Below are 19,057 nucleotides of genomic sequence, written 5' to 3' on the forward strand. Positions count from 1 at the left end.
GGGATTGCTTGAGCTAAGAAGGTACGACCTCGAAGCGGGAGCTCCGGTCTTAGGGATGTTAGTGGGCTAATTGTGATTAGTCAGTAACTCGACCTGCTAATCAGCCCGTGGGAAAATCAGGGCGTACAAGGTTAGTCCTAACTTTAATGTTGCGGCCCATAGATTGACTTAGCATGCCCTTATGATAAACGATGAACTTTCTTGGAGGCAAGAGATCCTTCCTCATCCTCTTATCTATTGCTTTGCAATTTTAATCTACTTTAGTATCTTCTAACAAAACAAAAAAAAAATTTAAATTAAATCATCAATAAATTAAAGATAATTTTAATTTAATAGCATTTAGTTGATTTTTTTAAGTGGGATTATTAAATTACTTCAGAATTTAACTTTGCGGCGGTTATGGTGGTGGGGTCGGCTTGTGCGGTGGCGAATGTGATGTCTTAGCCGCTCATGAAGTTTCTGAGTGATCAAGGAAGAGGATTATCAAGTAGTCATGGTCAGTTGCTTCGTCAAGTATATGCCTTTGATGAGGAAATTGCAGATGATTTATTGCTTGGAGTCTGCTGGTTCTCACGAGGTATGGAGTCTCGACAATTATAATCTCCTTCCCTACATTTTTGTATCGTCTCAATTGATTGACCACAAGTACATCAAGCCCAAGTCGATTGATAATGGTGATTGACGGTGGTTAGTCCACGACGAAGGTCGGCTCGGCTTGCGGATGTGGTACAACATGCAATTCTTGTGCTTTCTACAATGAAGGGCAATATATATGGAGAAAATAATAGCACAATAACAAAAGGTCGAAGAATATCATTGAGTTGAGTTTTTTGAAGAAAATACTTTCAATGTAATGTTTTGAGAATGTTGTCCTCATTTGTTTTACACCAAATGGAGAGTACAACCTAAAAATTTCAACTTGCAAAGATACGTTTTTTTTTTTCTTTTTCAAATGATAATTTAATTTATTTAGTTAATAATTTCGATTTCATTTACAATCTAGCTAGAAATGTTTTCCATCAGTTAATCGGAAAGCTTTTCCGATTGAAGTTTCACGTTTTTAGCATTTTTATTTTATTTTAATATTATTATTATTTTTAAAAATCCCTCAATCAGTTCTAAATTTGAAAAAATAAATTGTTTCCTATATATTAGTGAATATGCATTTTTTAATTATTTTGAATAAATTTATGATTTAATTGGATTATTTTATTATTTAAAAAAAAACATATTTTCATTTTATCTGCATCCTTACCATTGTTTTTTTTTTTTCATTTGATCAGATATATCTCTGCATGTTCATTAAATTTATATTTCTATGTATGTATGTGGTTTTAAAAACATGAGCAAGATGATTGATTTCTGGGTTATATATTACAATTTTATTTTAAATCCACCTTGAATGTTGATTATTGTTAAAATTTGTTCCAGTAGCAGTTATTGATGGTGTTCCAGACCTTTTTTCAGCCTATCTTCCACGTCAGCATCTAACGACATGTGGCAATGTGCGTGACATACTTCATGAGAATTTCTTGAAAGGGGGACAGCCTGGCAACAAGTGAACGATGTACAATCTTTCGAGTCCCAAAGGAGGGACCTCGGGACCCTCAGCAAATTCCTGAAGCATAGCTCCTTGGGGGAGTTCCGAGATTAGTCACTTGTATGGTGACTCCTCGGAGAGCCCAAGAAGTCCCTATAACAACCTCGTGAGATTCTCGGAGAATCGGGGGACCGCATTTCCAAGGAGTGGTCCCAGGCACCCTTTCCGTTAGAATTATGGGTGAAAATTTGGGTCACGACACTACACGAAAATAAATGGGTTTGGGTGACACGTTTAATAATCGTGTTGTGTTCGTGTTTATCTTTATTGTGTCGTGTCATAATCGTGTTGACCCGTTTAATAATCGTGTTGTATCATAATTGTGTCAACACGATAACACGAATAATTATCATAGGTTTTATGATTTTTTTCATATTGTTATGATTAATTGTGTCAATTTCATGTTGTGTCATGACACATTAATCGTGTCATAATCTTGTTATCATGTTGTGACGCGCTTGTGTTTTTGACACGTTTAATAATCGTGTCGTGTCATAATCGTATCGACACGAATTTGACACGTTTATACGAATTGCCAGCCCTAGTTAGGATTTTGGGACCACCTACTATTTAGGCTAGGAAACCGCCCTGATAGGCCTATGGCCAAGCGACATGTGTATTATGCCTATTATGTAATAAATGATCCCCAACGAATGTGTGAATTGAAATGTAATGTAATAAAGTTTGATAGCCCCTCTAGCTTCCTTCATGCCATCTATAAATAGATCATGAGGGGATCATTTGTAAGGACCTGAAACCCTAATTTTTGGACTCCTAGTTACCTTGGAGCAAAACTATCCTCTGCCCAAGCTGTAAACCCTAAGGAGCTTGTGATTCCGGCATGCTTTCTATAATACAAGTGACTCATGGACTATGCTTAGTTAACGGCCAAACCACGTAAAAACCCGTCGTGTGATTCATTTCTTTTTACTAGCTCTTTTTCTTCATTTTATTTAGTTTACGAAAATTTGGCTCAACATTTTGGTACTTTAATTGAGAATTGTAGAATGCTAGGAATGAGCCTTGGCCATGGTGGATATTTGAAACTAGTCTTAAGCAAATCCTGATGTGCCTCCGAGTCATGAGAGACTAGATGACCTTCCTCCTGTAGCAGATCTACCGACGGAGGAAGAGAATGAGGTACCAGCTGAAGATGAATACATCCTCACGTTGAATATGATGGAAACGAACCAGAAGGCGATTTCTCGGCTGATGACGATTACCTCCCGAAGGATGACATTTCTAGCACTGTGCGTCCTCAAGACTTGGAGGTGATTGACCTTTGGACTGTAATTTTTTTGAAATTTCCTGAAAGTATGCAAGATGCTCTCAATAGCTACAATATACACGGCCATAAAAAAATTGTACCAAAAATACTTCTAGAGCGAAAGAGGTGCACTGGTGTGCCCTTTTTTGGGGGGTGCATCAACGAACTACCCTAAAGTTTTTTGGACTACAATCTATTGTGTCAAGCCTTCATGTTTATCTCTATTGTTTGATCACATAAAATCATAACTTTATGTAACTAGGGTTTCTTTCAATAAATGTCCTATCTTTCCCTTGATCTAATTTGTGTTTATTAAATTGGTATATTGTGATTAATTATAGGAAAAATACCATTTTGGCCCCTGTATTTTGCCCGGATACTCGATCAACCCTTTGTTTTCTTAAATGACAATTCAGACCTTATGTTTTGCAAAACAAATCAATTTGGACCCTAAACTCGATTTTGGTCAAATTATTTTTCAATATGACCAAAATGCCCTCATATTTTTTAATTATTGAATTAGTTCAATAATCAAAAATAGATTTTAAAATATAAATTAAGAAAATAAAAAAAGTCATATTTTAATTAAATAAAACTGTAAAATAATGGTAATAAACACAAAATCAAAATTAAACATAAACCTAAATTTAATTCTTTACTTATAACATTAACCAAATTAATTAAAATCTCCAAATAATGAAAGCAAAATATATTTTGAATGCATCCTTGAAACCCAGGTTTAAAACACATATCATATCAAAACATACTCACCTTGATTAAAAAACCTAAAAATTGATCAAAGCTTGTTCTTGAGTTCATCTTTCAAACTCAGATTTAAGCAACAATACAACTTCTATAAAAAAAATTCAAACCTACAGACCATTAGAACAAATGCCACCCATAATTGGGGGAACAAAATCTCATAACCATATACAATATACAATTCGAAGTCAAGTAGAAAAAAATTACAAATATGAAATCAACAAAAGCACCTAAATCTGAAACACATTCAAGAAATGAGAATTTTTTTAGATAAACTCTGTACCAAGCCATTGTCTCAGAAACAACCCAACGACGACGACTTCGGCCCCCAATCTCCCTCCGAGACTTCACCGCAAGATTCGACGAAATCTTCCTATTGAAGATGTGCTTAATCTCACTAAGTTGAAGAACTCAACACTAAGGATAAAGTTCCTCCTTGGATCCACTTTAAAACCCATAAAAATTGAAGCATGGGAATGGGTCAACTTACGAAATTATCTTGCAAACTCATGAACAGGAATTGAAAAAGATGATGGACATGGGTTGTCTTTGAACTGGGCTCATGGGTTTCGGGTTGGAGCTTGTCGCTCGCACACGACCAAAGTTGGTGGAGGTGGAATTACCAGGCGATGCACGGACCAGGGTTACGGGGGGTTTCCCTAGTGGGGACATCAAAGAGAGTAGCTGACGAAGGCGGAAGTGATGGTGGTCAGAGATTAGGTGAGACAAATCTGCGTGAAATGGGAAAAGTAGGTTCAATGTGGAAGAACAAGACCTAAGAAGATGGTGGAAGGCAGCGACAGTGACTGTTGAGAACGCCGGTGTTGGGAGAGATGGGTCTGAGAGAGTATTGAGCTTAGAGATGAAATTAGGCTTTTGAATTAACCCTTTCAGTTATTATTTTTAATTTTTTTTCTTTTATTACAAAAATAAATTTTAAAATAAATTTAATTTATTTTTCTGTTTTAAAAATCTATTTTTGATTATTTAATTAATTCAATAATTAAAAACACATGAGAACATTTTGGTCATATTGAAAAATAATTTGATCAAAATCGGATTTAGGGTCCAAATTGATCTGTTTTGCAAAACAAAAGGTTTGAATTGTCATTTAATAAAACACAAGGATCGATCGAGTATTTGGGCAAAACACAGGGGTCAAAATGGTATTTTCCCTTAATTCTATTAGATTACAATATTCTTTTTGTGTTCATAAGCCATAATCCCAACACTTAGGCACAAGCTTGTCCTGCCTATACTTAGGGTTGGCCGAGATATCACTTATATATTAATTATTTTATTATTTTTAAGAACTTTTTTTTTTACAAGCATGAAAACTGAATAAAATATAAATTGTGATTAAGTTTTTTACTCTTAAAAATTAATTATTTTTTAATTGAGGATGCCCAATATGCTTTTATTTATTTAAATATTAAAGATGATAACAAATTAAAAGAAAATATTAATTAATGGGTAATTTTGTTCCAAAAGAGTTTTAGAATGTGTGCAGTGACTCGTTTTTTCATCAAACTTGTCAAACACCCCAAGAATAATTATGTAAGAGTGACTCTAGTATTCGATGTGTAATTAATGTAACAATTGCTAAAAATAGTAAAAAAATGGAGGGAGCGTTTATAGTGGTTCGACCCAAGAATTGACCTACGTTCAATGTGGTCACTATTATTGATATACTAACTTGCAATATTTGATTACATAACCTCTCTAAGGAGTGAAACTTCTAAGTGTTTGGCAAGACCCCTAAGCAATATTGGTAATTTTTTTATCATTTATTTTCCTAGACCCCTCTTCCTTTTATTTATAGTGAGGAGTTGGGTTACATTTAGATTGTAGACCTTAGCTACTGGGCTTGGCCCTAAAAATAATACAGGAAAAGTTTCAAGTAAACTGGCTAGGTCACATGCCTTAGTTGAATGGTGCCCTCATCTGTCAACGACTTAGATATTGACGACTTTAATAGGCAACGTCACTTTGGAATTAGAGATGTGCTCCATGAATGATGATGTGCTCCATAAACGACGATGTACTCCTTAAATGGCAATGTATTTCATGAATGACAATGTGATTCATGAATGACGAAATGCTCCATAAATGGTGATGTGCTTCATGAATGATGATGTGCTCCATAAATAAGGTTCGCGAGGGTGCCTACCTTGTCGAGTGGCGAGGTGGGCACCGTTGGCAAGGTGGGCACTATTGACGAGATGGGCACCGTTGGTGAGGTGGGATGGTTGGATATGTCCTCTCCAATGGCGAGGTACTTCATTGGTGCAGGCCTACTTGGTACATTTTTGCCACGTCCTTTAGGGGTGAACTTTTGATCCGAAAACCAGCAAACCCCCAACCCAAAAACCCGATTTTTTGCAAAACCCATTGGATTCGAGTGAAATTTGATTCGAACCCGACATGGTTCGAGTCGGGTTCGGGTTTTGAAACTAAGGACACACGGGTTCGAGTTACACCCGAGCCCGAACATAATTTAAAAAAAAAAATTCGACTTTAGAGATTAATGCATTTTTCAAAGTTTTTTACCAATGCCCAATTTGTAAAAAATCAACATCACCAAACTAACAACAAAGCTAAAAAAAACATGTGAAAAGTAAAAAAAAAATTAAAAAAGTGTAAAAAAAAATGGTATTTTTGAAATATTTTTACTAATGCCCATTTTCAGCCCAAAGCCCATTTTTGGACCAATCCCACCCGAAACCCGACTCGACCAAACCCGACACCTGAAACTCAAAATCACCAAAAAATCGAAAAACTTCGGAGCGGGTTCGGTACCCTATTTTCCCACCCGAAACCCGCAAAATCTGAACCCGATGCACTTAAAATCTGAAAACCCAACCCTTGTGCATCCCTAATGTCCTTGGCCATGCCACCAACCACATCAACGTGTCAAAAATGAGTATAACAATGTGTAAAAAAGAAATTTTAAGAATTTATAATGAGTTTATTTAGAAACAAGTGTTTAAAAGAAAAAAATGAGGTGTCTGTAGAAGCATCTTTATTTTAAACACTAACTAAGATTAATTAAGAGAGTTGTAAAGAGAGAAACAAAAAAGAGTGTGAATAGAAGTAACCATCATTTTTTTTATTTTGTATTTTTAATGTTCACGTCCCCATATTTTAGTAAAAATCATAATTTAAAAAAATGAATTAAGTAGTTTTTAATTTAGAATAGTTTTTTCAAACAATGAACATTGTTTAAAATAATCAAAGTGTATAGTACACAGTGGCAGACCCACGTTAAGCATAGATTGGGTAGCCGCCCATGCTGAAAAAAAATTCAATTTTTTATTAATTTGTAATTTTTAGCTTTAAGTAATATTTAATAATAGATAAACACAAAATTTCACAAAAAAAAAAAAGAAATATAAACTCTCACATTATTTAGATAGTAAAGTTTGCTCCAATTTGCTTCTATATAATAACTACATCTGGATATTTTCAATTATAAAGTGTAATATATAATTTTTGAAACATATATTATTTTGAATCTATTAGTTACCTGGAGGAAATGGATGAAACCACCTCATCCATCCTTATTGTTAAATATTTATCTATAAATTTATAAGTTAAGGATAGATTTGAAGATTTGTTATATCTTAACTACTGCCACCAATTTCTTTTTTTAAATTAACATATATCACAGTCCTTAATAAAAAAAATCTCGACGGTTTTAACAAATAGAGAAGGTATTGGAAATGGAAAGACGATGGATATATTAGTTAACAAAGTTATCTTAGTTTGCGTGCATATTAATAGAAGCTTTTAGCTTGTTCCCGTCTTCGTTAATTATTTTAATTCCCGTCTATGCTTTTATAATAGTGTATTTTCTGTCGTGGAACGAGAATATATTTATTTAAATAATAAAACATAAAAGTGAATTATATAAAAATTAAAATTCTTTAAGAAATTACTTTACTACAAAAGCACACAAATGTTGAGGCAGAATGTCATCTTCATTCATGCCTCATTTAACATTTGGAATAAAAAAAATTCCCTCGTTCTTGCTCGTTCTCTTTTTAGGTGGGAAATCTCTCATTAGTCGCAACAAACTGCAATATTTTTATAATTATAAATTTTTACTTATAATAAACAATGATAGGCTTACCATGATAGACTGTTTTTGGACTACAATTTGAGAGTTAAAATTTTAAAAAATTAATAAAAATGATGGTGATGAGAAGTAACAATTCCACCTAGTTCATACAATATTAATAATTTATTTTTTATGTGATTATACCATTTTGGAACTTGTGTTTTGTCTCATTACCTATTTGGACCTTATGTTTTGATAAATTATTTTGTAAAATGGTTCAAATAAACCATCGAACTTAATTTTGATTAAAAAAAATTGAACTAAAATCACAAATAATTTACCAAACTAATAACTCAGAACAAAAACACAATCATTTTGCCAGACAACTGTGTTGTTATATTCAATTTTTTTTTCATCAAAATTAGGTTTATGGGTCTATTTGAACCATTTTACAAAATAGAGTCCAAAAAGTAATTTGTTAAAACACAGGGTCCAACACAGGTAATGAGACAAAACAATGGTCCAAAATAGTATAATCCCTTAAAAAATAATCGTTTATGAAATGAATAATAAATTATTATTTTTTTAGCAAGAATTGTAAATTATTTTAGGAGTTTTTGTTATAACCATGTTTTACTGCATGTTTTTTTACTTTGGCAAATCATGATCCTAGATGTATTTGGGCTATGCTTTGGTTGCATCCGGAGATCTTTGTGGTTTCATTTGCCACATGGGATAAGGTTGTTTAGTTAGGTCATAACTAATTCTATTTAGGTTGTTAATAGGTTTTGATGTTAGGTTCTTTTACCTACCTTTATATACTGCTCAGTTTTGGGTTTTGATTGTTCAACTAACCGATTCCATTGTTGCTGAGAGTTTCTTTGTTCTTGTTGTTTTTTCTCTCTAACATTTTTGTTGCAGATTTATGGGTTAGATGTTCTTGGTTTTCCAGATTCTTCAAGGAGAAGAACAGAGGGATCTGTTCTCAGTGTTTTCTGAATGGATTTTAGAGTTGTAGTGCTGAAGGGATTTGAACCATTCTTCTAAGGGAGTTAGAAGTGCATAAAGTTGAGTAGGATATTCAACTAAGGGTAAATTATAAATCTTGCTGTGAGTTCTAGATTGTTCCTTAGCAAATTGACATTTTGGTTTTGTAATTTGTAAAGAACAAAATTTTAATATAGTGAAGTGATTTACCCTGGTCTTTGTGACCCAAGGAGTAGTTGATTTTTATCAGTGAACCTTGTAAAAATATGCTAGTGTTCTTTACATTTCAACACTTGTTCTTTATTCTTTTGGTTGAATCAAGTCTTTAATTCATAGATTCAAAATGTAACTTTTTAAATTGGTATCAGAACTGTATGGTAAAAAATTGTAAATCCGTATGGTATTTTCGTAGTTACTTGCTTTAGATTGTCTAGTGAATTTGTTCTTGATCTCCATATGTTTGTGTTCTGGTTTCTTGCTCTCCAGCTGTTTGTTTTCTGGTTTCTTGCTTTCTTGTTTAATCTAACCCTCTCCGAGATCCATCTCTGGGAGTATTTTCTTTGTTTGTGTTCATCATGGAATTGTTTAAGGAATGTGGATCTACCTCAAGACCTCCTGAATGACCACTCTACCCCTACTGGAAGATAAAAATGAGAGCATTCCTCAGGGCAGTAGATGAGTGTGTGTGAATGGATGTTGCCGATGGATGGAATCCTTCAACTGTCAAAGAAGGTGATGTCGAAAAAGCCAAAGCAATGAAAGAGTGACAACTACTGAAATTGAGAAGGCAAACTTCAACTCAAAGGCCTTGCATGCTCTCTTTAATGCAGTCTCCACAAATCAGCTCAAGGTCATTGCAAATTGTGACATTGCCAATGAAGTTTGGGAAAAACTCAAAGTCAAGAATGAGGGTACCGATGTTTTCAAGAAGTTCATACTTCTCTCTCTTGATAAGGCCTTCGAAAATCTCACAATGGAGGAGGACGAATCAATAGCTGAATTCCATGAAAAATTGTGTGGCATATCCAATGAGTCTTATGCCCCCGGTGAGACTTACTCTAATGCCAAGCTGGTTTGCAAAGTTCTTCGTGTTCTTCCAAGAAGGTTCAAGGCCAAAGTCACATCGATTGAAGAAGTGCATGAAATTGAAGATCTGGATCTTGATGAATTAATTGGATCCTTGCAAAATTATGAGCTGACTTTTAAAAGATGGAGTAAGAGCAAGAAACAGCCAAAAAAAGAGAATCCAAAGCCCAACACTAATATTGCTTTTGTTCACAAAGAAGAGCAGGCTAAAGTTGCAGATCTGTCTAACAACCTAGCAGATGATACATATGTTCTCTTGACCAAGAATTATGCCAAGTTCTTGAAAAAGAATTTTAACAAGAAACACTATGGGGGCAATGCCAATTCCTTCAAAAAGTTCACTTCTATCACTAACAAGCAACCACAGTCACTAGACAAAAAGACTTGGGGCATTCAATGTCGTGAATGTGATGGATATGGCCATATACAATCTGAATGTGCTAACACACTAAAGAAGAAAAATGCTCTTGCAGTAACTTGGAGTGATACTAATGAGGACAAAGATGATAGAAACAGTGATTGTTCTGATCAAGAAAAGAAAATGGTTGCGTTTCTTGCAAAAAGTACTCGCTCGGACACATTTGAGGAAGATGCAGATTTTGTTAACTCAGATTCTTATAGTGTGGATAGGAAAGTTGCATACGAGTAGATGTTTGAGAAATTGTCATTTATGGCCAAGAAGTTCAAGGCATTGACTAACTCAAATGCCCAGCTCGAGGGAACTATCATTGATCTCAATACAAACTTGAAGAAAAAGATGAATTAATATACAAATTGGAAGTTGATCTTGTTCGTGCCAAACAAGCTCTTGAGTTCATTCCACTTGGGACAGCGACTCTTAATCAATCTCTTTAGATTCAAAAGCCTTATGGTGACAGAATTGCTCTTGGCTACAAGTTGCTGTATAAAAAGGGAAAGAATTTAACAATTGAGGAATCATTATCATCTGCACCAATACTGCCATTTGTATCTGCTGCTATAACAAAAAATAATGATGGATCTGGCTCATCTGCAGAGGTTATTAGCAACTCTAAAGAGGTTACCATTCCACCCAATGTTTCTTCTATCCGAGAAACCCCCACGTTAGTTCCATAACCTCAAAGCAAAAGATTTGTTCCAACATGTCATTTTTGCCACAGGTGTGACCATATACGACCAAGGTGTTACAAACTTCAGTTCTACTTACAAGTGATGATTGAAAGGGGTGGCGACCTACTTCAACCTTCTACAAACTCTACAAAGTCTACTCATGGTTAGTGGAGGCCTAAATCTAAACCCAATGACAATTGTGCTCTAGTTGCTCATACCTCGTTCTCAACATTCAAGAATGACCATTGGTATTTAGACAGTGGCTGCTCTAATCATATGGCTGGAAACAAAATTCACTTTTTAAATTTCAAGGAGTCTCAAGAAGGACTTGTTACATTTGGCGATGGTAATAAGGGTGTTATTTTGGGCAAATGCGACCTAGTTCTTGCAGGGCTTCCACCCCTCACGGTTGTCTTGTATGTCAAAGGTCTAAAGGCAAATCTTCTGAGTGTCAGTCAACTATGCGATGCTAGCTTCACTGTAAGTTTTACGAAAACTCAATGTTTGGTTTCATCTAATGGGTGCTCAGTTCTAACAGGAAACAAATCTTCAAATAATTGTTTCATGTTGACTTGATGGGGCCTTTGCAAAATGAGATGTTAACTTATTATGGCTACCCACATAGGTGTTTAACACTATATTGTGACAGCACAAGTGCCTTTAACAATTTAAAAAATCATGTACATCACTCAAGAAATAAACATATAGATATCAGATATCATTTCATTAAAAGTTTGGTTAAATAAAAAATGCTCACTATTTCCCATGTTTCTACAGATGCTCAATTAGGTGATCTGTTTACCAAAGCTTTAAATGTTGACACTTATGAGCACCTAAGAAACATTATTGGCCTCTGTGCCATCTGAATAACTTTGTGTTGCCTTTGATCAATTTTTTTTTTTTTTTGCAATTCAAGGTCTCACTTTTGTTTGTTTTTGTTGTGGTTCATCTGTTGCTTCTCTACTCATATTCTAAGTTGAAAGGTATTTCTCATCTCTCATTTTTTTTTTCCAAGATTGATTTGAGCCTTTATTTGTCTCAACTAAAAAGACTACCATTTTTTGGTGCAATGGGAAGAGTTTCCCTTTTGGAAATTTATGCATTGAGAAGTTTGCTCCTTCTACTTAGTATTTTTTTGATTAAGGGAGACAGATACATATTTGGAAATGAGTGAAAGCCATCGCTGATTGCTTTGCAAAAGTCCATGAGTGGTACATTAAAAGAAAAACATTTTTTAAAAATAAAAAATAAAAAAAATCAGGAGTGAGTGAGCCATAACTTTGGCTCACATGAGGCCACATGCACACACATATGGTAAATTTAGGCTCAAACTCTGGTTGAAAAAAATGGTTGATGTTTGGTTGTCAAACTTTCACTTTTAAGAGTTTATTTTCAGATTTTATGAATCACAACATACTATTACATCTTTTGGATATTAAATTTATTTTTGAACAGAGCTTCATGTTTATTTTCTCTATTATGCTCATGAGGTTAGCGATCATTTTTTGTGGAAAATATCATTTGTTGGTCATCTGTGGTTACATGTATTTTTAAAGGCTTGTTTATTTCAATAAACTTTTACTTTTTGAAAAAAAGAAAGATATTTGGTTGTTTTGTTTCTGGTCCTGTTCATTGGATATTTTGCTATAATAAGGGCCTTGTTTAGCTGTTCTATTTTATTTTTGTGTGTGCCAAACACCTTCTTAAGGGAGAGCTTATATCACTAACATTTTCTAAGAGCCCTATAAGCTTTGTTTCTCTTTACAGCTCCAACAGTGAATATCGTCTTTGAAGTGTCTGCCATTCTTTTGTTGATGTTGGCTTTGTCCTCCAAGAGACATAACTGGTTCACAATCCCTGATATTCAGGGGGAGTCTCCAATTCAGGGAGAGAAATCGTAGTCGTCTCCTTTTTTATCTAACCTCTCCTCAAGACAACTGTTTCTTGATTATGATCATTGAGGGGGAGAAATTGGTGTATTTGATTAACAGTTCTTTTGTTGTTTCTATGGCTTTTGTTATTTCTGTTTAGTTTCTATAGTCTCAATTTAGTCTAGTCGTGTTGTTGACCATTTATGCTTTGTTCACTTGACTTTGTTTCTTTTGTTTTAGTACTGGTATTGGTTATTGTTAGTCTGAATTTTTGTTTTGTTCATTGATCATAATTTTCCAAAGGGGAGATTTTTATAACCATGTTTTCCTGCATATTTTTTTATTTTGGCAAATCATGATCCCAGATGCATCTAGGCTATGCTTTGGTTGCATCTAGAGATCTCTGTGGTTTCATTTGCCACATGAGATAAGTTTGTTTAGTTAGGTTATAACTAATTCTGTTTAGGTTGTTAATAAGTTTTGATGTTAGGTTCTTTTACCTACCTTTATATATTGCTCAGTTTTGGGTTTTGATTGTTCAACTAACCGATTCCATTGTTGCAGAGAGTTTCTTTGTTCTTGTTGTTTTTTCTCTCTAACATTTTTGTTGCAGATTTCTAGGTTAGATGTTCTTGGTTTTCCAAATTCTTCAAGGAGAAGAACAGAGGGAGCTGTTCTTAGTGTTTTCTGAAGGAATTTCAGAGTTGTAGTGCTGAAAGGATTTCAACCATTCTTCTAAGGGAGTTAGAAGTGCAGAAAGTTGAGTGAGAGATTCAACTTAGGGTAAATTGTAAATCTTGCTGTGAGTTCTAGATTGTTCTTTAGCAAATTGACATTTTGGTTTTGTAATTTGTAAAGAACAAAAGTTTACTATAATGAAGTGATTTACCCTGGTCTTTGTGACCCAATGAGTAGCTAAATTTTATCAGTGAACCTATTAAAAATCTGCTAGTGTTGTTTACATTTCAACACTTGTTCTTTATTGTTTTGATTAGGGGTGAGCATCTAAATCGGCAGACCGTGGCAACCGACCGCACCGCACCACACTACACCACAAACCACGGTGTCAAAAGTGGAATGGTTCGGTATGGTTTGTATTTTAGCTAAACCGCGCGGTGCGGTGCGGTGCGCGGTTTGGTGGTGTGAAATTTTGGTTTGCACCACACCACACCGTATACTTACAAATATGTTTAAAAAAATTAAACTTTACACATTTACCATTTTTTAGTAACCCAATCTGAAACTATGAGTCTACTTAAATTAGGAGCCCACTTAAATTAGGGTATAACCTTATTCTCTAACACATCATGCACGACAACAACTCATTCCTCTCTCATCTCATTTGCGCCTACTCCCTATCACTATCTCCATCTCACACATATTTTTTTACATACTTACATCGTGGAAAACTCCCAAACTACACCGTAAAAAATGGTTTGGTTTGGTCGGTTTGGTGCAACGAAATCACACCGCACAGTGTATTCTAGCTACTACACCGCACTTGTAGCGTGATGTATTAAAAAGTGTTCAAACCGCCCAAACCACCGTGCGTATCCCTATTTTTGATTGAATCAAGTCTTTGATTCATATATTCAAAAGTAACTTTTCAATTTCATAGAGGAAACACATGTAGTCGAAAGGGTGACACGAGCCGCCAAATATTTTAGAATGTATATTTTTACATAAAAAAAATCATTTAAAAATTATCTTTCTAATTTAACATTTAAAATGTCTTTTACTTGGCACCTCCTGTCCACTTAGGCTAGTTCGACCACTGTTCATTGTAATATACATAAATTTATATTAAATTAATATAATAATTTTAACCGATTACCACAAAATTTAAGATAATTCAAAATTTGAAAAATCCTACGTATTGTTATAAGTTTTTTTATATATATATATAATTACATATTGTTATAAGTTTAATTACCAAAAAAATCTTCAAAGCGTTATCTTTTAAAAAAAATCTTGACAACTTCTTTGCATTCTTGTTGTTCGATCTTTTCAATTAAACAAGTTTTCTTTGTTTTCATTTCACTCTGAAACTTCACCAAGAAAACTATTTGGCGATGACATTCGGCGGCGGCGGCGGCGTCGGAGATCGCCGTCCATTATTTTTCACTACAATATTTCTTCTGTTATTGAGCTTCAATGGGGCAGAAGATTTAGTTTATCATTGGCATGTTGCAATGGATAACTCTATCAACCCAATCATCACTGTCGACCAACCCGTAAGAAATGTTTAACATTTTTGTTATGATATAATGAATTTATAATTATATATAATTATATATACAGACATAATTGTTATGTTAATTTTCAGGTTATTACTATTAATGGGATGTTTCCAGGGCCACTTATTAATGCCTCCACCAACGACAACATTCATGTCAACGTGTTCAATCATATGGACGAACCTCTACTAATGACATGGTAATGGCTCATCATGAAAATGTGTTTACAATTACATGATGATGTAAAACAAAGATTAATAATTGATTTGATTTTTTTGTTTTTATTTCTTTTTTATAGGAATGGGATACAACAAAGGCTGAACTCTTGGCAAGATGGAGTTTCGGGTACAAATTGTGGCATTCAACCAGGAAAGAACTGGACCTATATATACCAATTGAAAGACCAAATAGGCAGCTTCTTTTACTTCCCTTCGACCAATTTCCACAAAGCTGGTGGTGGATTTGGGCCTATTCGAGTTAACAATCGCCCGCTTATTAGTGTTCCTTTTCCAAAACCAGAAGCCGATTTCGACCTTCTCATTGGGGATTGGTCTCGAAAAAGTTACAAGGTCCTCTCATCTCATCTAATGTCACAACACAAATTAATTATGACTACAATTTTCATTTGAATTTATTATTGAAGGGTAGTTCTGTAATTTGAAATACAGGATTTCAGGTCTCAGTTGAAGACATTGGAAATGGCATATTTGACTAGCCCACCTGATAGAATTTTGATGAATGGCAAAGGTCCATATATGGACCCACTTACTAAAACCCACGAGTCATTTACTGTGACTAAAGGTAATTAATTACACGTCATACAATTATTATCAAAATTTTGCATCAATTTATATACGTACATATTTAATTTCTTAATTATGGGTGATAAAAAAAAACTTCAATGCATCGAAACTACTCACATTGCACCAATGCACACTTTTTTTTGTTATGAACTTTATAAATTAACTTTTATTTTGAATTGTAAGTGTAGTTGTATTATTTTAAGTTAACTAGAATTGTTATGTATATGATAATGGTTGTTATATTTACATAATTCAATAAATTTTGTATAACAGTATAAGTTGTAATATAAAAAAACAAACTGCGAGATTTAATCATATTAACTAATTAATATCTTTTTATTATTAAGGGAAAACTTACAGATTCAGAATATCAAACGTGGGACTTGCATGGAGTTTCAACTTCAGGATCCAAAACCACACTATGAAGTTGGTTGAAACGGAGGGATCGTACACCAATCAGATAATGCTAGATTCGTTAGATGTCCACGTTGGACAGTCTTACTCTGTTCTCGTCACAGCTGATCAGGAATCTGCAGATTTCTACATCGTTGCAGAGCCTAGACTTTTCTACAACGGCTCAGAGTATAGCAGATATGGGGTAGCCATTCTACACTATGATAACTCCACCACACCAGCCAAGGGACCTCTTCCCCATGGCCCTTATCCCTTTGATATAGAATTTTCCATTAAGCAAGCCAGATCAATCAGGTAAAAACGTATTATTTTTAACTTTAAAGCACTCATCATCATCATCATCTATGGTTCCTCCTCTTGAAACCTTTTGTTCCTTATATTAAAGGTGGAATATGACCACCGGAGCAGCCAGGCCAAATCCACAAGGAAGTTTTAACGTAACAAACGTGAAAATATCACAAACTTTCACACTTAGAGCCTCAAAAGCTGAAATCGGCGGTGTCCCTCGCTTCACAGTCAACAATGTGGCATACCTGACCCCGAAAACCCCATTGAAACTGGCTGATCACTTCGCCAACACATCTGGGGTGTTCGAGCTCGACAAGTTCCCCACCAACTCGACCAACCCTGTTCCGGTCGAGGGCACATTTGTGGCAAGTGGGAATCACAGAGAATGGATAGAACTAGTGTTTGAGAACTGGTCTGATGAAATGGACTCTTGGCATTTGGATGGCTTCAGCTTTTATGTTGTTGGGTAAGTAAAGTAATGCTATGAAAACGTTTGACTTGATTTGTTACAACAATGCTAGACCCTATATTAGTCTCTAACTTGTGGTTTGGTTGGTCAGTTTTGGGATTGCTGAGTGGTCACCTGAAGTAAGATCGACCTATAATCTGTATGACCCGGTTGTCCGGTCCACTGTGCAACTATTTCCTTCTAGTTGGACTGCAGTTTATGTGTACCTTGACAATCCAGGAATATGGAATTTGAGGTCACAGAAGTTGAAAAATTGGTACTTGGGAGCAGAGCTTTATTTGAGAGTTTATGATGCTGATCCCAACCCTGCCAAGGAAAGGGTATCCCCAGATAATCTTATACTATGTGGTTAGTACTGTATCTTGAATCTTACTATATTTGTTCTTTACTTGAATTGAATAGTTATTATAATTCTCTTGTTATTGGACATTTTATAGGGAATTTTGAACCGCCACCTTCAGTTTTAGTTCAAGCACATGAACATGAATCTTCTGGGTCATCATCTATTGCCTTCTATTTGCAGAATGCATGGTAATTATTATATATTAAATCTAATCATTATTTATAGAAAACTCAAAACAATACGTTGCTAATCTTTTTTTTGGTTTCAATTTTTTGTTTGCAGGTACCACATTGTGATCATCTGTTTTTCTGTGATTCTCAGTATTTGTTAGTAATTGAAAGTTGAGATCTTATTCTATAAATTTAAGAGTGGATCAGATAAACAACTATTTTTTGGTTTTTTAATTTTTTGTTAAACTAAAACAATGGTGTCTCTTATTTTATTCAATTTCATTTGAAATCAATGAAGTACATAGTCTAAAAACAAAGCCTCTCCTCTTTGTTTCACTCTATTAAACATAGTGATTAGAGTAAGTGAGGGCTGTATATTAACATAACAAAACTGTCAAAACGGTATATTCACATTAAAAAAAACATATAATTTTATGTACATATATAATGTTATCACCATCATCACTGGATCCGAGAGACACATAACAGATTGCTTAGAGATATGGCACATTACTCACTGGCGACTTGGGTTCACACCAACTGTTTTAAGGGTCTCTGCCTCTCTAGATCTGAAAAGAAAAAAAAAACCCTCTTTTAATGTCAAGTGGTATTGGACATTAGACATTAAGATTCTTATAAAATTGATTGTTGTGAGAGTAAGAACATACTTAGTAAATGGGTTTGGTCGAATAGGGTCAGGGAGGGTGGGATTGGCGTCTTGGATGTGAGCCACTTTTCTGAGAAAGGACTTGTTGACAAACTTGTCAGCTGAGCTAATAACAGCATCAGGGTATTCCACCTCAGCCACTGTCTCTCTCTTCTTCTTGCTTACGTTGACAGAGGGTGAATGCAACAGCTGCTGCTTTGCCGTGTGTGTCGCCATTGTCAGCGCAGCCAACACCATTCCCATCACCATATAGATTGGCGCAAACTCACCTTTCATTGCTAGATCCCTGCCCAATTCACCATACCACAATTCAAAGTTGGCACAATATATATCTTTATGTAGTTTAGAAAAGCTGAAATGGTTTTCATTAGTTACTTGAATTTAGACTGAGCAGAATGAGCAGCATCATCCACAGTAGGTGTAAAAGCTTTGGATTTGGGAGCAGTGGCTGTTGCAAACGACTGGCTTGATCCCATCCGTGCAAGAATTGACCTCCAGTAGTTCTACACATACCCCAAATATGTAAACAATGAAATTACAAAAATGATATGATCCAATGTGCAGAAAACAAGAATTTTCCATGTACTTACAGTTGTTCTCTTAGCCATTCTGTCTGAAGATATTTCAGTGTTTTTTTTTTCTTTTATAACCAATATATTCAATTTTATTAACAATATATTTGGATATGATCGTTTATATAGGGAACTAAGGAGAGAAGATGACAATTATGGCAACCGTATGTGAGGACCCCATCCATTTCTCAAAGTTAGTTATAGAGAATTTGAATCCGTGTGTATCGGATGACCATTCCTCTTGTTTTCGATATGGCCTCTCCTGTAAATAATATTTTTATTTATTATTAATAGTTTCTTTTATTCGCACTCCTGTTTTTCTTATCTCCACATCTTGTTCTAATAAATTAATTATTTTTAAATATATATATT

The 19,057-nt window shown here is 34.6% G+C and overlaps 3 protein-coding genes across 3 annotated transcripts; 2 read left to right on the forward strand and 1 right to left on the reverse strand.

Annotated features, from left to right (window-relative positions):
* Positions 1 to 450: 450 nt before the first annotated feature.
* On the forward strand, positions 451 to 13,413 carry LOC133795656 (uncharacterized). Its single transcript, XM_062233110.1, has 11 exons — positions 451 to 577; positions 1,432 to 1,558; positions 8,363 to 8,429; positions 8,611 to 8,679; positions 9,464 to 10,407; positions 10,641 to 10,844; positions 10,902 to 11,014; positions 11,108 to 11,331; positions 11,768 to 11,834; positions 12,963 to 12,967; positions 13,336 to 13,413. The coding sequence occupies exons 1-11, from the start codon at positions 451 to 453 to the stop codon at positions 13,411 to 13,413; spliced, it is 2,025 nt and encodes a 674-aa protein (XP_062089094.1).
* A 1,381-nt stretch (positions 13,414 to 14,794) lies between these two features.
* On the forward strand, positions 14,795 to 17,286 carry LOC133795657 (monocopper oxidase-like protein SKU5). Its single transcript, XM_062233111.1, has 7 exons — positions 14,795 to 14,956; positions 15,049 to 15,158; positions 15,258 to 15,528; positions 15,628 to 15,760; positions 16,110 to 16,470; positions 16,562 to 16,930; positions 17,025 to 17,286. Exons 1-7 carry the CDS (start codon positions 14,795 to 14,797, stop codon positions 17,284 to 17,286), a joined length of 1,668 nt encoding a protein of 555 aa, XP_062089095.1.
* Positions 17,287 to 17,960: 674 nt separating this feature from the next.
* Positions 17,961 to 18,389, reverse strand: LOC133793899 (uncharacterized). Its single transcript, XM_062231140.1, has 2 exons — positions 18,115 to 18,389; positions 17,961 to 18,015 (listed from the first exon to the last, which is right to left on the reverse strand). The coding sequence occupies exons 1-2, from the start codon at positions 18,387 to 18,389 to the stop codon at positions 17,961 to 17,963; spliced, it is 330 nt and encodes a 109-aa protein (XP_062087124.1).
* Between the last annotated feature and the right edge of the window lie 668 nt (positions 18,390 to 19,057).

Source organism: Humulus lupulus, chromosome 8 (assembly GCF_963169125.1).
Source record: "Humulus lupulus chromosome 8, drHumLupu1.1, whole genome shotgun sequence".
NCBI classification, from domain to species: domain Eukaryota; kingdom Viridiplantae; phylum Streptophyta; class Magnoliopsida; order Rosales; family Cannabaceae; genus Humulus; species Humulus lupulus.

What these genes read in the sequence shown, in the direction of transcription:
- LOC133795656 (XM_062233110.1), top strand. Translation starts at nt 451, where the DNA reads ATGAAGTTTCTGAGTGATCAAGGAAGAGGATTATCAAGTAGTCATGGT. An exon ending in GGGGGACAGCCTGGCAACAA is followed by an intron (nt 1,559 to 8,362) that starts GTGAACGATGTA and finishes TCATGATCCTAG; the next exon opens with ATGTATTTGGGCTATGCTTT. An exon ending in CATTTGCCACATGGGATAAG is followed by an intron (nt 8,430 to 8,610) that starts GTTGTTTAGTTA and finishes TTTTTGTTGCAG; the next exon opens with ATTTATGGGTTAGATGTTCT.
- LOC133795657 (XM_062233111.1), top strand. Translation starts at nt 14,795, where the DNA reads ATGACATTCGGCGGCGGCGGCGGCGTCGGAGATCGCCGTCCATTATTT. An exon ending in GGTCTCGAAAAAGTTACAAG is followed by an intron (nt 15,529 to 15,627) that starts GTCCTCTCATCT and finishes TTTGAAATACAG; the next exon opens with GATTTCAGGTCTCAGTTGAA. An exon ending in AAGCAAGCCAGATCAATCAG is followed by an intron (nt 16,471 to 16,561) that starts GTAAAAACGTAT and finishes CTTATATTAAAG; the next exon opens with GTGGAATATGACCACCGGAG.
- LOC133793899 (XM_062231140.1), bottom strand. Translation starts at nt 18,389, where the DNA reads ATGAAAGGTGAGTTTGCGCCAATCTATATGGTGATGGGAATGGTGTTG. An exon ending in CGACCAAACCCATTTACTAA is followed by an intron (nt 18,016 to 18,114) that starts GTATGTTCTTAC and finishes TTTTCTTTTCAG; the next exon opens with ATCTAGAGAGGCAGAGACCC.